At 38.4% G+C, this 15,700-nt stretch overlaps 1 protein-coding gene across 1 annotated transcript; it reads right to left on the bottom strand.

Moving 5' to 3' along the window:
* Positions 1 to 5,207: 5,207 nt before the first annotated feature.
* Positions 5,208 to 14,586, bottom strand: LOC116267236 (dol-P-Man:Man(6)GlcNAc(2)-PP-Dol alpha-1,2-mannosyltransferase). Its single transcript, XM_031648858.2, has 10 exons — positions 14,156 to 14,586; positions 12,143 to 12,230; positions 11,743 to 11,902; positions 9,176 to 9,396; positions 8,735 to 9,030; positions 6,959 to 7,073; positions 6,716 to 6,854; positions 6,393 to 6,589; positions 6,138 to 6,227; positions 5,208 to 5,630 (listed from the first exon to the last, which is right to left on the bottom strand). Exons 1-10 carry the CDS (start codon positions 14,431 to 14,433, stop codon positions 5,499 to 5,501), a joined length of 1,716 nt encoding a protein of 571 aa, XP_031504718.1. The 5' UTR covers positions 14,434 to 14,586; the 3' UTR covers positions 5,208 to 5,498.
* Positions 14,587 to 15,700: the final 1,114 nt, after the last annotated feature.

Raw genomic sequence — 15,700 nt, 5'->3', positions numbered from 1 at the left:
CTCCTGACACGACAAGAATAAATGGAACACAAAAGGCAGTATGTGTAAAACTTTTCCTACTGATGAGGCATCTTTCTTTCATCTCAATAGTTAATGCAGGAAGGGCCCTCAAACAGCCGCTCTCAAGCCCATTGTAGGCCTATATATTAATAAAAGTAATTTAAAGAATAAGTTTAAACTTCCATGCACCTTTACTTTCTTTAAAATTATAAATATCAATTTGCAAAGGTTCATCTAAAAGCAGTATTCTCGTTGTCACAGGTGAATTATTCTGGACATTGCTACAAACGGACCAATTTTAGCAGTTTGGTATGAATCAGTTCTTCTCTTAAAAATAATTGTTACTGAAAGAACAAAGAAAGTGAAGTGAAAATCATTTCTAAAGTAAGAAGATAAAAGAAATGCATATCAGGATTCTTATCGGCCTACTTTGCATGGGACAATTTAGATCTGCTAGGTAAGTAGAGGGGTCAGAGTTATTTGGTTGCGAGACTGAGTCTGGATCTGCTTAATAAGATTTAGCAAAAATATGAGATTAGGATGCCATTAAATTTTGGAATTTATATCTTATTTTGTGTTCGAATATGATCCTAAATCCACCACCCGACAAAGAACTATAATCGATTACATGTAAGTGTCAGATCTTGCGCCACCCAATTCAGATTTAATTTTAGAAATTCAAATCTAAGTTTGAATTCAGTCCAATATGTCTGATAAAGAGATCCAACTAAGCTGGATTTTGATAACTGGTGGATTAATTTTCAAATTGTTTACATCCCTAAGGCCCAAGCTAAATGATATTGGAAACAAAGATAAAAAGCACAAAAAGCAAAATCCAATTGATGTTTGTGTGGGAAACTCATAATGAAAAAACATGGATTATGACACCAGTCATACCTCCCAAACCGGTGAAATTTATTACAAAGTAATCTCCATGTAGAAAGTATTGGTCTATATATCTCAAGAAACAAAAAACATAAGTACCATAAACTTCTGCCTTGTTTGAGACTTACAAAAAACTGTTGTCTTTGGCAAAAATTTTGCCAAGATGGGTTTCACCCGTTTTCTTCTATGTTCTATCAAACAAGGCGGGCTTCTATGGTGTTGTCACTCATTCTTTTACTAGGTTTTGAGATAAGAGTTTCTCCTTCCTCAACGAGGGAAAAAGATCTGTCTGAACTCAATTTAAGCATGCAATTTTTTTGTTCTTTTGTTTCATTGGAACAATCAAACCTGTAAAAATAGAACTATTGCAATTCAAAATATTTTGCATAAAGAATGTTTTGCCATGCAAGAGTGCTGCATATACAACTTCCGGCCTTAGTTCTCAAAGATCGAAATTTTTGATCAATAGAGAAAGAATATCAGCATTTTTGTTCAATAAAGACACAAAAGTGGATGATTGGCTCACTCCATATTAGGAATAATCACAATAAATTCTTTAATAACAGAGATTCAATTTTGTCAATAATATCCTAGGATCAAGACAATTGACTGAATCCCATACAACTCTGCTCCCCTCATCGCTTCTCTGTCTATTATTTTTAGGACGTCGGTTGCTGTGACAGAATCAATGTGACTGAACATTATTGGATATAAATTTTCAGGTAAAAACCTACTTTTATGCCATAAACTGAAAACGGGACTTTAGGTTTTCAATTTTCTCATACAAGTCCAACATTTGCTGACAGCTATCGACTGGGGCCCTATCTGAATATAGGTTTTTAACATAGGCGTATAAACTTAATTGTAAGCGAGGAAAGCAAGCCAACCTTTTACGATTAACAAGCAAAATTCACATTCTAAAATGATTAATGCAGGACCTTGGAGTCATTACAATTGTCAAACAAAGAAAAGCGTCTGTGATTTTTTTTAAAAAAAAGTGCGGTTACTTTATGAGTTTTCGGCAGAATATGAGCCGACGGTGCAATTTTTCGTAATATTTTCACAAACCCATATGGTGTCTTTTTCTTTTCAATATCATAAACAACTTTAACAATTTTTAAAAAGTTAACAACCCACCACCAGAAAAAAAAAAAAAAAGCTCTAATACCTTCCTTCTTCCTACTTAGAAGCCCGAGATTGCATTGCAATTTGGGTGGAAAATTGAACTGACGCTTGCCTGATCAATTATAGTACGCCTTGTTCTTCAAACAATTCAATTCATAGATTAAAATAAACAATCTTCAGAACTTGGCAGGAACAAATATGCCGTAACTTCCCTTAAAGACAGAGATCTACCTCTCCGCTCACAATAAATGGAGAGTGTTTCACAACATTTTTTATTGGCCAAAGTGTTTCATAACTTGCAAGTTAATTTTCTCTACGTCCCTCTCTATCTCTCCACACCGATGAACACGAGTTCCTCTCTCCCTCTACACCAAAAGAGCAGTGAGTTCAGTGAGGCGGTTCTTAAGGAGGATTTTGGTGGCGGCTTAGCCTTTGTCTGTTGCGCTGCTGGGAGTCCTGTCTAACACAAAACTCCCTCTTTCGCTCCTCTTCCAGCACTGGTGCTTCCAACATTGGCACATTGACCTCTTCCTCTCCAACCCCGGACCTCCACCCTTCTCTTCCTCCCCCCTCCCTTCACTCCCTACCGGCGATCCCTCGGCCTTCTCCCTCCCACCTCCGGCGGCCTCCCCTTGCTCTCTCTCCTCCTCCCCATCTCCCTGCATCTTCCTCCAGAGTTGCCTCATCTCCTTCTTTATCTCACACCCCTTCTCATCATGCGGTCCATCACAAAACTCGCACCTTGTCGTGCTCGGTTTTCCGTTCCCGGCGACATTTTTGTGGCTATTTTTTACTACCATTATGGCCCTGTCGTGTTTCCCGGTCTCCTCATTTGTTCGTTCGCTACTCTCCTTCCCGCGATTCTCATTGCCGGAAAATATTTTCCGGCGAGCTTTGATGATCTGCGCCTGCTCCCACGTCGACGCCAGACGGAGTGCTTCTTCCAGAGAGGATGGCCCCTGCGGGATGATCCAGTCCTGGTAGTCTTCTTTTAATCCGTCAATGAAAATTCCCTTCACCATGGTTTCTGGTATGCCGTGTTCTGGCCATTTCTTCAGCAGCCACTGAATTCGAAGGTAAAAGGCATTCACCGTCTCGCCAGGCGCTTGCCGGATCATCATCAATTCTGAACGGAATTGATCAAAGAATTCAAGCCTTTGGAACGTCTTGACGAACAGAGACGTGATTTCGTCCCAGGTGATATCATGCCGAGGCTCGACGTTTAGTTCGTACCAGAGCCCGGCCTCGCCGTCGAGCGTCACCGGGAATATCCGCATCATCATTTCACCGGAGGTCGCGTTGTTCGCGCGGCACACCCTCGCGAACCGGCTGAGATGTGCGACGGGGCACTCGGTAGAGTCCCCTCTGAAGATGGGGAGCGGAGCAATGTTAATGTAAGCAGATTGCAGGCCGGTATTCGAAGAAACAGGGGAAGGGTTCGCTGGATTTTTGCCCCGGAAGTCTCCGGCGGAAGGGCTACCACTGGCACTCGTCCCCACAACGAAAGACGGTGCGAAAAACCGGCGTGTATGGTGCTTTCTGGAATTGATTTCTTCGTCTTCGTATCCACTGTCATCTTCGTTTCCTTTCTCATCCTTGTTGCTGAAACCATCCTCAGTTGGCTCAGTTGCGGACCACGAACTGGAACTGGAAGAATCCGACTCTTGGGGGCTGTTGCCTGGGGAGTACCGGAGACCCTTTTTCCCGGCGGCCCTCTCCTGCCGTCTTCTTCGAGGAAGGCTCTCTTCCTCTTGGGAAGGCGACGGAGACGACTCTGAACTTGGACTCCTCGTCCTCCGGTCGAATTTGCGGTGAGGCATTCTCTCTCTCTTTTTTTCCCCACTCGTTCCAAACTTTTGCGGGAGATTACAGTTTCTTGTTTTCGTTCTCCTTTTCTCAACCGCCAACGGTCGCGTCCCATGAGCCATCGTAGACGGGTCAGACTTGGGTCTCACATAATCAGATCCATCATAATTGGATCTGGTATCAAATTTGGAATTGGAGGCCAAAGCCTATGCCAAATACCGGATCCATTTAGTCCTAATTGGAGGCCAGTAAACATTAATTGATATAGTCCCATTGAGCTTATCGCAGTCCAATTTAAAGTCTTATCTTGTACGACCAGTTATACTACACCCCTCGAGAGTGTCAGTTCCATTGGATATAATCCAGTACGACCCAACTCATTTGCGGATAATCCCAAGAACCGCTTTATGGCATGTGAATGGCTTTCGTTTGATCTTGACTATACTAAACAAATTTGAGTCCGCATTTGTCTTCTCCAAATTTGACTCTGTTTGAGTCTATATAAATGGATAAGGATTTAGATTTTATTTTTTTTAAAGCTAATTTCAAATCCAGCACGTATATGCATCTCAATCGAATCTTTATCAGATCTCACTTGGATATTGGATCAGATCCAGTGTCAATTGTGAAACTATATTCAGAATCCAAGACATGTATTTCTTTAGCATATCTGATCAAATTCGAAGTCAGATCAATTACCCGATACGACCAATCTATGTCCATCTTTAATGGCTATAACCGTGCAACAGAGTCTCTGTTTCTTGGACCTTGGTCCAAATATAATCATAATTAGATACATCGACTTGGGCCGCTGAAGCCTGGAATGACGACGGCTGCAGTTTTCTTATTGTACTAAACTTTTTTTTTTAAAAAAAAAAAACCTGATCTCGCCACATGGAGAGTGGAAGGAGAAGGAGAAAATCCACAAGCTTCTCCAACGGACTGGAGACAAGGGCGAAGGGGTATATATATATATATATATATATATATATATATATATATGATAGAGAGAGAGAGAGAGAGATATGTAGGGGGATGAAAAATACAGTTGCAGTTCACCATCAAAATAATGATGCATATATAGAGGGCTTGCAAAAATTGGAGAAAGAAAAAAAAAAAACAAAAAATGACTGTTAATTGATGGGTTTAAAATAGCATTAAAAAAAAACTAATTCCTCAACTTGGCTTTTTGATGTGGGAAATACATTCAACTTTTAATAACGCAATATATAAACCCATTTAATTAGACGAAATTTAGGCACGAATTCTCACATTTTACTGACCTTAAACTAAGACTCCCCTATATCACCACAATATGAGGCCAGGGCCTCCCTGTGGCTCATGGCCAACATGCCCACATGGGAAAGAAAGAGAGAGATAGGACCCAAAAGGACAAAAACACTTTTTTCTACTTTTCGTTGGAAAGCAACCACACTTTAAAAGAAAGTGAACAAAATACATTATGTTGCTGACCACGCTGAGAACAAGGTAAGGGAATACATAATGTTACTAAAACCATCACAACCGAGTACAAAATTGATATGCATATTCACTAGCGTCTCCTAAATTTTCATAAAGAGATAAGCAGCTAAAAGCCTAAAAGCATAAGACCTAAAGAAGTATCTTCCAACTTTTCTATCAAAACAGCTAGGATTGCCTTCAGCCAATCCTCGTCTTCTCCACTACGTGGGTATCCTCTTTAGCAGCTTGTACAAGCCAAACACGTTGTTCTGCTGCCAAAGGTATGGAATGAAGAAGGCTCTATACTTGGCAGGCGATAACTCTCTGTCCAGATACGGCAGAGCAGCAACTATCTGAAATTGAGGAGGGGCAGATCAGATTTATAACACAGTCAACAATGTAAGACGACAGACTCAACCAGGTTGAAACTGTAGAAATGCAGTTACAACTGCAATCGGGATCAAAAACTCCAGACTCAAGCAAGTCAAAGAAACATCCAATTAAAGAAATGATGAATATGTGTGTGTGTTGGCTTAATCAGAAGAAATATCCTTTCCTAATGCATGTCGTCTAAATACACCAGAAACCACGAATTATAAGAAGACTCTAAAACACAGAATAGCCAAAGTGAACTGTAATCAAGCATGATTGGGACTCAGATGCTCAAAAGGCTGGTTGGTCTTACATGGGACTCTCAAAAGGCTGGTTGGTCTTACATGGGACTCAAGCAGAACACATTGACAACCGGAGGGTAGCATATTTTGAGCAGGACCCAACTTAGTTCAGCTTGAGTAACCCAAAGTCCTAACATGGATTATTGACATCCCAGGTTAACATAAATGGAAAGAGCAAGTTGATACCTCCCATGTTGACAAGTCACTCCCACGAGTGGGGTATGCTCGCCTCAGATCTAGCTCAATCAGGAAAGTACAAGCTTCAATGTTTCTTAGCTGTTCCAATGAAAGAGAAAGCATCAGTGACAAATTTCTAATATAAGTTGCAAGAATAAAGGTAATATATGCAGGAAATCTCTCTCCCCACCACACACACACACACAGAGATACACAGGCAGGCATGGACAAGAATGCACAGTGAAGCACAAGGCTAAGAATTACATATTGCTCATCAGAAGCCCTGTTTTTGTCATTGAAGTAAGGTGGTGCTGCAGCAGTTCCCCCCAATGTTGCATTGAATGGAAATGGAAGGAGTCCTCTAAAGCCATCATCAATCCATCTAACCTCGCCTATATATGAAGGAATGAAGAAGGAAGAAGGGAATCGATGCCACTCGCTTCCAACACAAAGAACAGAGCCTAAGAAAGTTGGAACTCATGAAAATTAGCCCATTACTTATATAATAACAAATAGGAACAGTCGTAATAAACAACTTCAGGTTTCCAACTTATATACACATATGCATGCATGAGTTAAAAGCTCACCTGCGCCAGCATCATCATGATATCCTAAATGCTTGTAAATTGTTAAAGGTGCAGAATATCCATTTATCAAAGAGAATGTCCGACCATGAGAGGCACACAAAATAAGACCAAGGACAACAGGCCTGAGAATTTTGGCCATCTGTTCCAATATATACAATGGAACATAAGTCAAATACAGAAAGATTTATGACAAATGGGATAAACAAGTCCACTTCAGGGAGTCTTAACTCGTAACATACTCACCAAGATGCTTACAGAGTCATCATTTGGCATATACTTGTCACGAAAGAAATCCGGAAAGCTGTCAATGACAGCTGCTGCACTTACACAGATCAAGGGGTATATAGGATATAAGAACCTGGAATACAAGAATACAAAATGATACTCAGTGTAACGCCTTTCCCATGGAAGCAGCAGCACATCAATGAAGCAAGCTTGGACACCTCAATAGATGACAGTGAAACAACTACAGAACTAACAGCTTGGTTAAAAGACAATGATAACAAAAGTACCAGCTTCACGACGAACAGCTGAATTTTCAAGGATCTAGCACGAACTTATGTATTTGTCAGAATTTTCTATTCCCATTCGTGCTTTTATCCCAACCTTCTGTCTAACAGAGACATGTAGGCACTTAGGTACTCCTCCCAACTGGACCTAAAGAACTTGCAGAAATTGCATGTGCCGCCAGACTAGTACATCTGGTAATATTTCCAATTTTATCATAAAGGTAGTTATGAAGAGATTAAGATTGGTGCTCCCAAAGCTACACCACTATACAAAAATTGCTGGTATGGAATATATTTTGGGACCTGCACCTTATTGGCATAACTAAACGTATTCTAACAGCTCACATTCTCTTGGGCATACTAAGTTCACTTTTAAATTGACTTATATTTTTCTTACTCTCAAGTCTCAAGGAATACATTCAGTTAAGAAATCAACACTAGAAAACATTTTGTATAACATCCTCACTGATCGAGTGGAAACACTTGTTGATGGCTTCAACTCTGACCATGAGGGTAGAATCACCTCCTTTCAACAAGTCCTGGTATATTAGAATCCTTTCACAATTTTTGGGACCTGCACCTTCTTGGCATAACTAAACATATTCTAACAGCTGACATTCTCTTGGGCATACTAAGTTCACTTTTATATTGACTTACATTTTTCTTATTCTCAAGGAATACATTCAGTTAAGAAATCAATACTAGAAAACATTTTGTATAACATCCTCGCTGATCCAGTGGAAACGTTTGTTGATGGCTCCAACTCTGACCATGAGGGCAGAATCACCTCCTTTCACAATTTTTCTTTCTGTTCTTTGTCCCGAGGCCAAACCCCAGTAAATGATAGGCACCTGTGAGCAGTCAGAATCAAACTAGAACTGCCAATCCCTCTCTCTCTCTCTCTCTCTCTCTCTCTCTCTCTCTGTGGCCTAGAACTGCCAATTGTTATTTCTTTCTTTAGAATCAAACAAACTTGTTAAGGTAACGGTCAATCCTTCTTCCCTTAGATTCAAACCAACTTGTGAAGGTCTGTCTCTCTCCAGGTCTAGATCTTCAACTGACTCAATCCTTCTTTCACTTAGAATAAGACTAAAGAAGGCACTCATCAACTATGAGGGAGAGGTGGCTCTGGTCTAGCATGTACTTCCTCACAGAGTTACACTCATCAACTATGAGAAAGGCTATTGATATGAAAACATAAGTAATAGTCGCATGATGAATCTGTCAGTGTTTCTAAGTTGAATAGCAATAAGTGAAAAGGATAGTTAACCATAAATTAATAGATATTCCTAATAATATGAGGGCAATCAAGCAAGATCAATCCTCAAATGAAACTAACATCATACTCGTATCTCCAGAAATTGACATGCACTCTGAATCCTGATCTAAGGATGACACAGAGGCCCAATGAACTCAGTTATTACTTAACAAGTTCGATCATAAACTTAAGATGATATAGATAAAGAGAGAAGCAGAAGAAAAACCAGTCATTGTTAAAAGTTAAACTCACCTTTCTTCTTTATGGGGCTGCAGGGACATAAATGCCAACCATATATAAATAGGCGAGACAACAATCAACAGATGTGGAGCATATTGTTCCTTTTTTATTGGGAGAATCAGCACAAAGAGTAGTGCAAAAATGAAACAAAAATTGAAATTATTGAACCCATTCCTCAGATAGAAAAGTGATCCTTCAGTTCCATATAAATGGCTTTGTCCACCCCCTAACACATTATATATCAGAAGATTGAGTACAGATGATGTCCACCTTTTGTAGTAGAAATAATCAATAATCACTGAGAGCCCCTGAAAATTGAATACAATTAATACATCAGAAAGTTCCTAAACCAAAGCATGAAAAACAGAGCTAGAAATTTAAACTAATCATTACATGCTTGCCATTGTCCTGAGAAATAAACAGCTACCTTATGGTTTAGTCACCTCAACCTACCATAACACCAACAGTGGTTACTACTCCTGAAAGAAAGACTTGCTTGAGCTTCCCAGCCAGCAATGAGTAGACAGTCACTGGCAAAACAGCAAGAATTGAAAATGGCCAACCAAGGAGCACACCAGCAGCTGCTACTGAGACTGCCAAAGCATGTCTCTCAAGAAGGAATAGTGCTGATGCAAGCGTTATGGTATACATGGAAAAAGAGCTTGGCAAGAAACCTGTCATAAGACACAGCAGCAATGGGAACTAAATTAGGCTTAACAAACATAAGCAAACAAGAAAATGAACGAATATCTACAATGTGTTTAAACATAAGGAGATAGCCTCTCAAATGCCATATCAAATGGGTATGAGGGGACAACAGGTGCAAAGCAATTCAGAAGCTCAGGATTGGGGAAACAACTGCACAAGCACACACACAGCTATGACCTTCAGTGCACCAGCTGGTTATTTCAGCTGAGCTGAAGATGTTTTTGACAAAATCCAACCGCATAGATGGATTCACATGTCCAAAACTACCAAACCTGGTAATATACACCATACTGGTGCACGAAATTTTCATGCGCCAGTATGGTTATGATGAAAAATACCCCCGTTTACACAGAAAAAGAAAACTTTTTGGAAAGACAAGAATGGAAATCGGAAAAAAGTAAAAAGACTACAAAGGACACCCCTTTTTTAAAATTACTAAAATGTCCCCCTACCCTTACTGCGTATGTAGGTGCGTGCCCATGACGGCGCACACAACTCAATCTCCAAAACTACTGTCATTAAAAAAATCACGAAAATCTATTGTGAATTTCAGATCTCATAAGAGTTTGGAAATCAGGAATCACTTGTATTAGGTTGTCTGCTAACAAAATTTAACTAGAAATTAAAAAGACATGAACTTTTTTCTTACAGTTTTGGACATCCCAAGTTCTTTTGCGCAATTAAATTCATCAAAAGGTACCAGATGATAACACATATATCTACATTTACAATATATATGCGTGTGTGTTCAAATAAATCCATACTTCTACCAAACTTAACAACCCTAAGAACTCTCACATAGAAACTCATATATCAGGCTATGTCACACGAACTCACCAAAACGGCAAAAGCACCTGAGTTGACATGACTCAGGTGGGGGTGGGGGTGCACCTCCGACATGGCACTAGGTGCGGTCAATGCGAATCCAGTGCAGTCAAACCGCGTCGAGGTCATTTTTGTTTTCCTTTTGAATTTTTTTTTTAGAAATGATGCTTTTGTTGAAAGTTTATTCTGTTCTGTTATATCTGTTATATTATTTATAGTATTGGACTACAGTTTAATACTAGATTTTATATGTTGCTCATAACTTTTTGCTGTTAATAAGTTTTCATAGTCTGGGAACATGTTTTCTTATACGTTAATTGCATAAGTTTTGTTAATTAGTTTTGTTATATATACACATGCATATGCTGCTTGTAAATTCTAGAAACGTTACCAGTTTTTTCTAATCAGTCTATGATGTATATTTATGCAGTTATAAATTTATAGTACTAGATATATAACAGTTACTTGTTTAATGGCTACTTAGCACTTATGTTATGAGTAAGATTGTAAAATCTGAATTGTAAAATTTAAAGTCATACTCCAGAGTACATATATTACATGGAAGAGATAGAATCAGGTTTCGGAATCTAGGATAACTTTATATATATATACACACACACACACAAAAACCATCGTTGTACTTGTACCCACACCCATATATTTTTTAAATTTACCGCAGGCTGGAACCACATCCGCACCCGCACCCATGTGACTTAGATGTTAGGGTTGTTAGAAGTCGTATAAGTCAAAATCTAATTTCACATATATATAGTTTTTAGAACATGTGGACTAGGTAAATGTAGGGATTATGTGGTTTGATCATGAGTTAGTCTGATCAACTTGACTAGCCATTCACATAGCTACACATCAAGCTACATTTTCAAGTCAAGTTAAGTTCACGTGGTGCTTTGTCAACTATCAATTAAGTTGATTGGGCAACTTGTAGTCAGTCCACATAGTCTTCATATTCATTTAATAGTTAATATACTCATAAGTGATAGAAAACGACAATTTTCTTCTAGTAAGTATCAGTAATCAATAAAAACAGCATAATTAGTGGATTAAATTCACAAAACCCTCTTTCACATTTCACAACTACAAAACTTTTCCAGCCAATAAAGTGCAACAACTAATAAGTTCAATAACAAAGGATACTTATACTAATAAAGTTTCAATAACTAAAAGGTTATATCTGTAGTGTAGCTAATAACAAATACCGAAATGATGATAATAACAAAAAATAGTTTTACTTTCCTAACAAAAAACCCATATTTGGATGAAAATAGACATAGATGTGTTTATCACACTCAACACTTCTTTTGACCATGTCCAAATTGCATCCAAAATAGTACCCATGTCCAGTCTCATTAATATATCTATGACACCCAAATAGAAGAGTCCGTCTTGAATGGTTCAAATGAACCAGGCTGAAAACCAAGAAGGAAATCAGAATAACTCATAATGCCAGAATAACATTATTCACTTACTCGTGCTAGCAAACCAACAACCACTAGTCAAGCATAACATTGCAAGTGTGTATGAACCCATCCTTCTTCCATATTTCTTAGAAAGGGCTACCACCAAAACTGTCTCAGAAATTGCTGACATGGAACCCAATAGCAGCCTTACAGCATAAAACACTCTAACCTGCCAACAGATAAAATCTAATGCTGAGAAAAGCAAGTTCAAGTACTTCGTTTCAAGGACACAAGAAAATGACAGATGCATCACTTTTGTGCACTTTTATGTTAAGAGTAGTACATAAATGGATATGCCAGAACCATAAAAGTTGGAGTGTCCCTGATGCAGCTTAAGAGATACAAGAAGCTATGAGACTTGAATAAAATGTGCAAGAGGTAAAGCTTTGCCACAATGAGATTATCTCACCTTTTCCTCTCCAAACAACCAAGATGCTGGACCACCCACCAAAGCATGCAAGAGAATGTAGAGATATGATCGAAGGGCAAAGTTAGCACTGCAAGACACATAACAACCTTTAAAATTATAACATATCAAACAAAATGACAAATTACTCATATCCTCTCATCCATCAACAATCATTACATTTGCTAAAAGAAATCAGATTAACACTGGATGACAAAATAAACCATATCCACGAGCCAATAATTTCTGAATACTTGCAAGACCAATATACCATGACTGATGTTCAACATGCACGTAGAAATGATCAAACTGCAGAATTGATTTTTCATGCTTCTCATGAAAAAGGGCTTGACTAAGGATGGTCCATGGGAGCAGAAGCTGCAGTGGAACAGAATATCTCTCATCACCTAATTCTTCTTTTGTATTTCCAAAGGAATGTTGTTGTTCCCTTGAATGGTGAACGAATTGTTTCAGGGGCTTTGCATAAATCCAGGTGCTCAGTGACGGTGCAGAAGTGCACAAAAAACGGAGCATGACATATTAACTCAGCTGAAGAAACTGTTCCTTTTGGGCAGAATTTTGCAGGAGAGTGAACCACATTATCATATCTAATCATGACCATTTTCGACTAAAACACTTTTATTTCCATCTCCTAAAGATGTAATAAGAAATTTAGTTGCTTCATTTTTCATAGACAGTTAAAGGATCTAGAAGTATTATAAAGATTCTGATCATCGATCCTTATCACAATTAGATGTCTTCATGCCCCTATGCATAATATATGAGATGCATCACTTGCAATTTGAAGGGTTTAAGATATGTGTCTTCCATGACAATTCCAACATAGCAGGTTCTCTTCTGCTGTATATCTATGTAGTATATCAATAGAAATATATTTCTTAAACATGTGGCATGGGATTCATAATAAACTTATCTGTAAGACTGTAACATCCCGTCCAACACTTGACTCTACGGTCTTTCCTTGTCAGGATTGTGTTTGTCCTTTAACAATATCCAACAAAAAGTAACTTTGCTTTCCTCTTAACTCGAATGGATTTCTAACCAGTCTAAGCAGATAGAGAAGCTCCCTCATTGTTTATAAGCTCCCTCATTGTTTATCTGCCATTACCTAGCGATTATTTTCCCTTGCTGGATTATGCTGAACAACAGTCCTAAAGGTAGCTACCGAAACCTGCACTGCAGCTATCTATCAACAAATTTCTCAGATGATCAAACAGACGAAAAGACTGTCTGTATTGTCTTTCGGATATCATGATGCCTGAAGAAAGCACTGCCCTCGATTTCTTTTCTTGGCTTAAAAGAGAACGCGAGACTCTTCAGTTTTGCTATAAAAGTTGCCCTCTTCTTCTATTTCGTTTTGAGTTTTTTTACCTATTTTCTTTGGTATACACGAAGATTCTGAACTAGGGAACTCTGTAACTTGCATCCATGGAGTTAACCGAAAGGAATGAAGCGTCTGGAGCAGAGAGAACAGTCGGAAAGATAAATTGTGGCCGACATTTTAACCAGAATAAAGCGAATAGGATTTGATCCATACATAAACAAGACCCGTTTAGCCAACTGAACCCACAATTTACACTGACCAATTAAATACGCTAAACATAGAATCTGAAGTTAAATGTCTACTCCAGAGGAGTAACGTCAGTGTGTAGAGTGTACCATCGTCCGGAAGTTTGAGAAAATTTCTAAAGCATTCTAATTGAAGGAAAACATCTCATTTTAGCTATTACCGTCAAATTCAAAACCCAAATGGTGCACACCTAAGTAAACCTAAACGTTGCTTTAAGAAGTCTAGGGTCTCCATTTCCCAAAAAAGTAAAGAATAAAGATGTAAAAAACTCCAATAGATGTTTAAAAATCGCTTCGGCGTCCTTTCATACACCAAAATCTCTCATGATGCATGATCGTTCCATCCCTAAATGAGCTAAAACAATCAAAACAACATAAGCAACCATCAGTAGCACACAATTCAGACAAACAAGGCGGTCCTCGCACCTGTATTCCCACGTCTGGAATCCGGATTTGTAGAGAATGTAGTGCAGGGGCTCCCAGTAATTGAATACCTCATCGCAATCATGGATTATGTTGGAGGTGGCGCTCATGTACCTGAACGCCAAGAGTGTGATGAGGGGTAGCTTCCAACCAAAACCGGACTCCGTGGATGGTGGCTGCCCCGGTTTGTCGAGCTTCGAGTATGCTGACTGCGAGGAAGAAGATTCTTGCAATCCATCGTCCGTCGTAGCGGTGCGGCGCCTTCTCGCTGTCGTAGCCATGGGTGAGAAAGAGAGAGAGAGAGAGATTCAAAATCGAGGAGTGCAAAAGCGAAAGACGCAAGGTAAGATGCTTTTCTTCTTGGTTCAGTTACTTCAGTAGCCAGTTTCTGATCGAATTTTTTGCTGTTCTTTTCTTTTTCTTTTTGGCTGCCGAACATTTGATTGATAACGCGCTGTAAGGTTCGGTCCGGGCGGACCTGTAGCTCCAGCGGATTAGCCTGTTTTACTTTACCATTCAAGTCTAAAAGTTTAAAGTAATGGATATCTACAACTGTTTCGAATATAAACGAAGAAAATTCTAACACCATATGTATATGTAAACTAAAGGTGAGCACATTTGTTTCGAATATAAAGGGATAAAAGTTTAATACCATGCCACCACCTAGCTGAAAGTTTAATCCTTCACCCACCCTTTTATTTTCTCTAAATCATGCCTACAACATACCTAAATTTGACTTTTAAATTTATAATTTGAATCTTACTTTCAAATTCACATCCGAATTCAACTTTTAAATGTATAAACCAAACCTAAGCTGTAATATGTTAAAAACTTAGAAGAACATTGACATCATGTATAGGGTATTTATCTAAAACTGAACAGTAATGTCACGGGGTATTTATTTAAAATCAAATCTCATTTCCTAAATCTAACCCGGTCTGATTTGAATTTGATCCATTGACATCCCCATTTAAAAATTATATATACTATATTTTTCAAAGTATCAAAACAACGATTTTTTTTTAATGTGTTACGTGTCTTCTTCACATCTGCAAAGCAAGTCTGCCGAGCCAAGCTTGAAGTCTAGTAAGTTAAGTCGAGCTTAGATATAATTTTGGATTGGTGTTGTAAAAAATGGTTCGCATTGGACCATATATCATATCGATCCCTTGCCGGGTTACTGGGTTCAAAAGGGGTTTATCTTTTTAAATTTCTAATTGTTAAATCAATTTATATTTTTTAAACTTTCAAAATAAGAAAAAAGAGGCAACATGAGCTGATATGCAACAATATGTATTGGCTGATATGATATGCTGCATCAGTGAGAAAACCTATATCTACGACATTGCTTTTTATGATAACCAGAAGCATTGTTTCTGTAATTTTATAGGTGATGATTCTTTTGGGTATTAAAAAAACTTTTTTTTTTTTTACAAAATTAAAGCAAAAAAGGCACAATAGAAAAGTTTTACAATGTCAATTTTTTGTTCTTACAGAAATATTGACGGAAATAAAAAAAAACAATTATTAATGAAAGGATCTCGACGA

The sequence above is a fragment of the Nymphaea colorata genome, chromosome 13 (genome assembly GCF_008831285.2).
Source record: "Nymphaea colorata isolate Beijing-Zhang1983 chromosome 13, ASM883128v2, whole genome shotgun sequence".
NCBI classification, from domain to species: Eukaryota; Viridiplantae; Streptophyta; class Magnoliopsida; order Nymphaeales; family Nymphaeaceae; genus Nymphaea; species Nymphaea colorata.
This window is presented reverse-complemented; position numbering and strand designations above follow the sequence as displayed.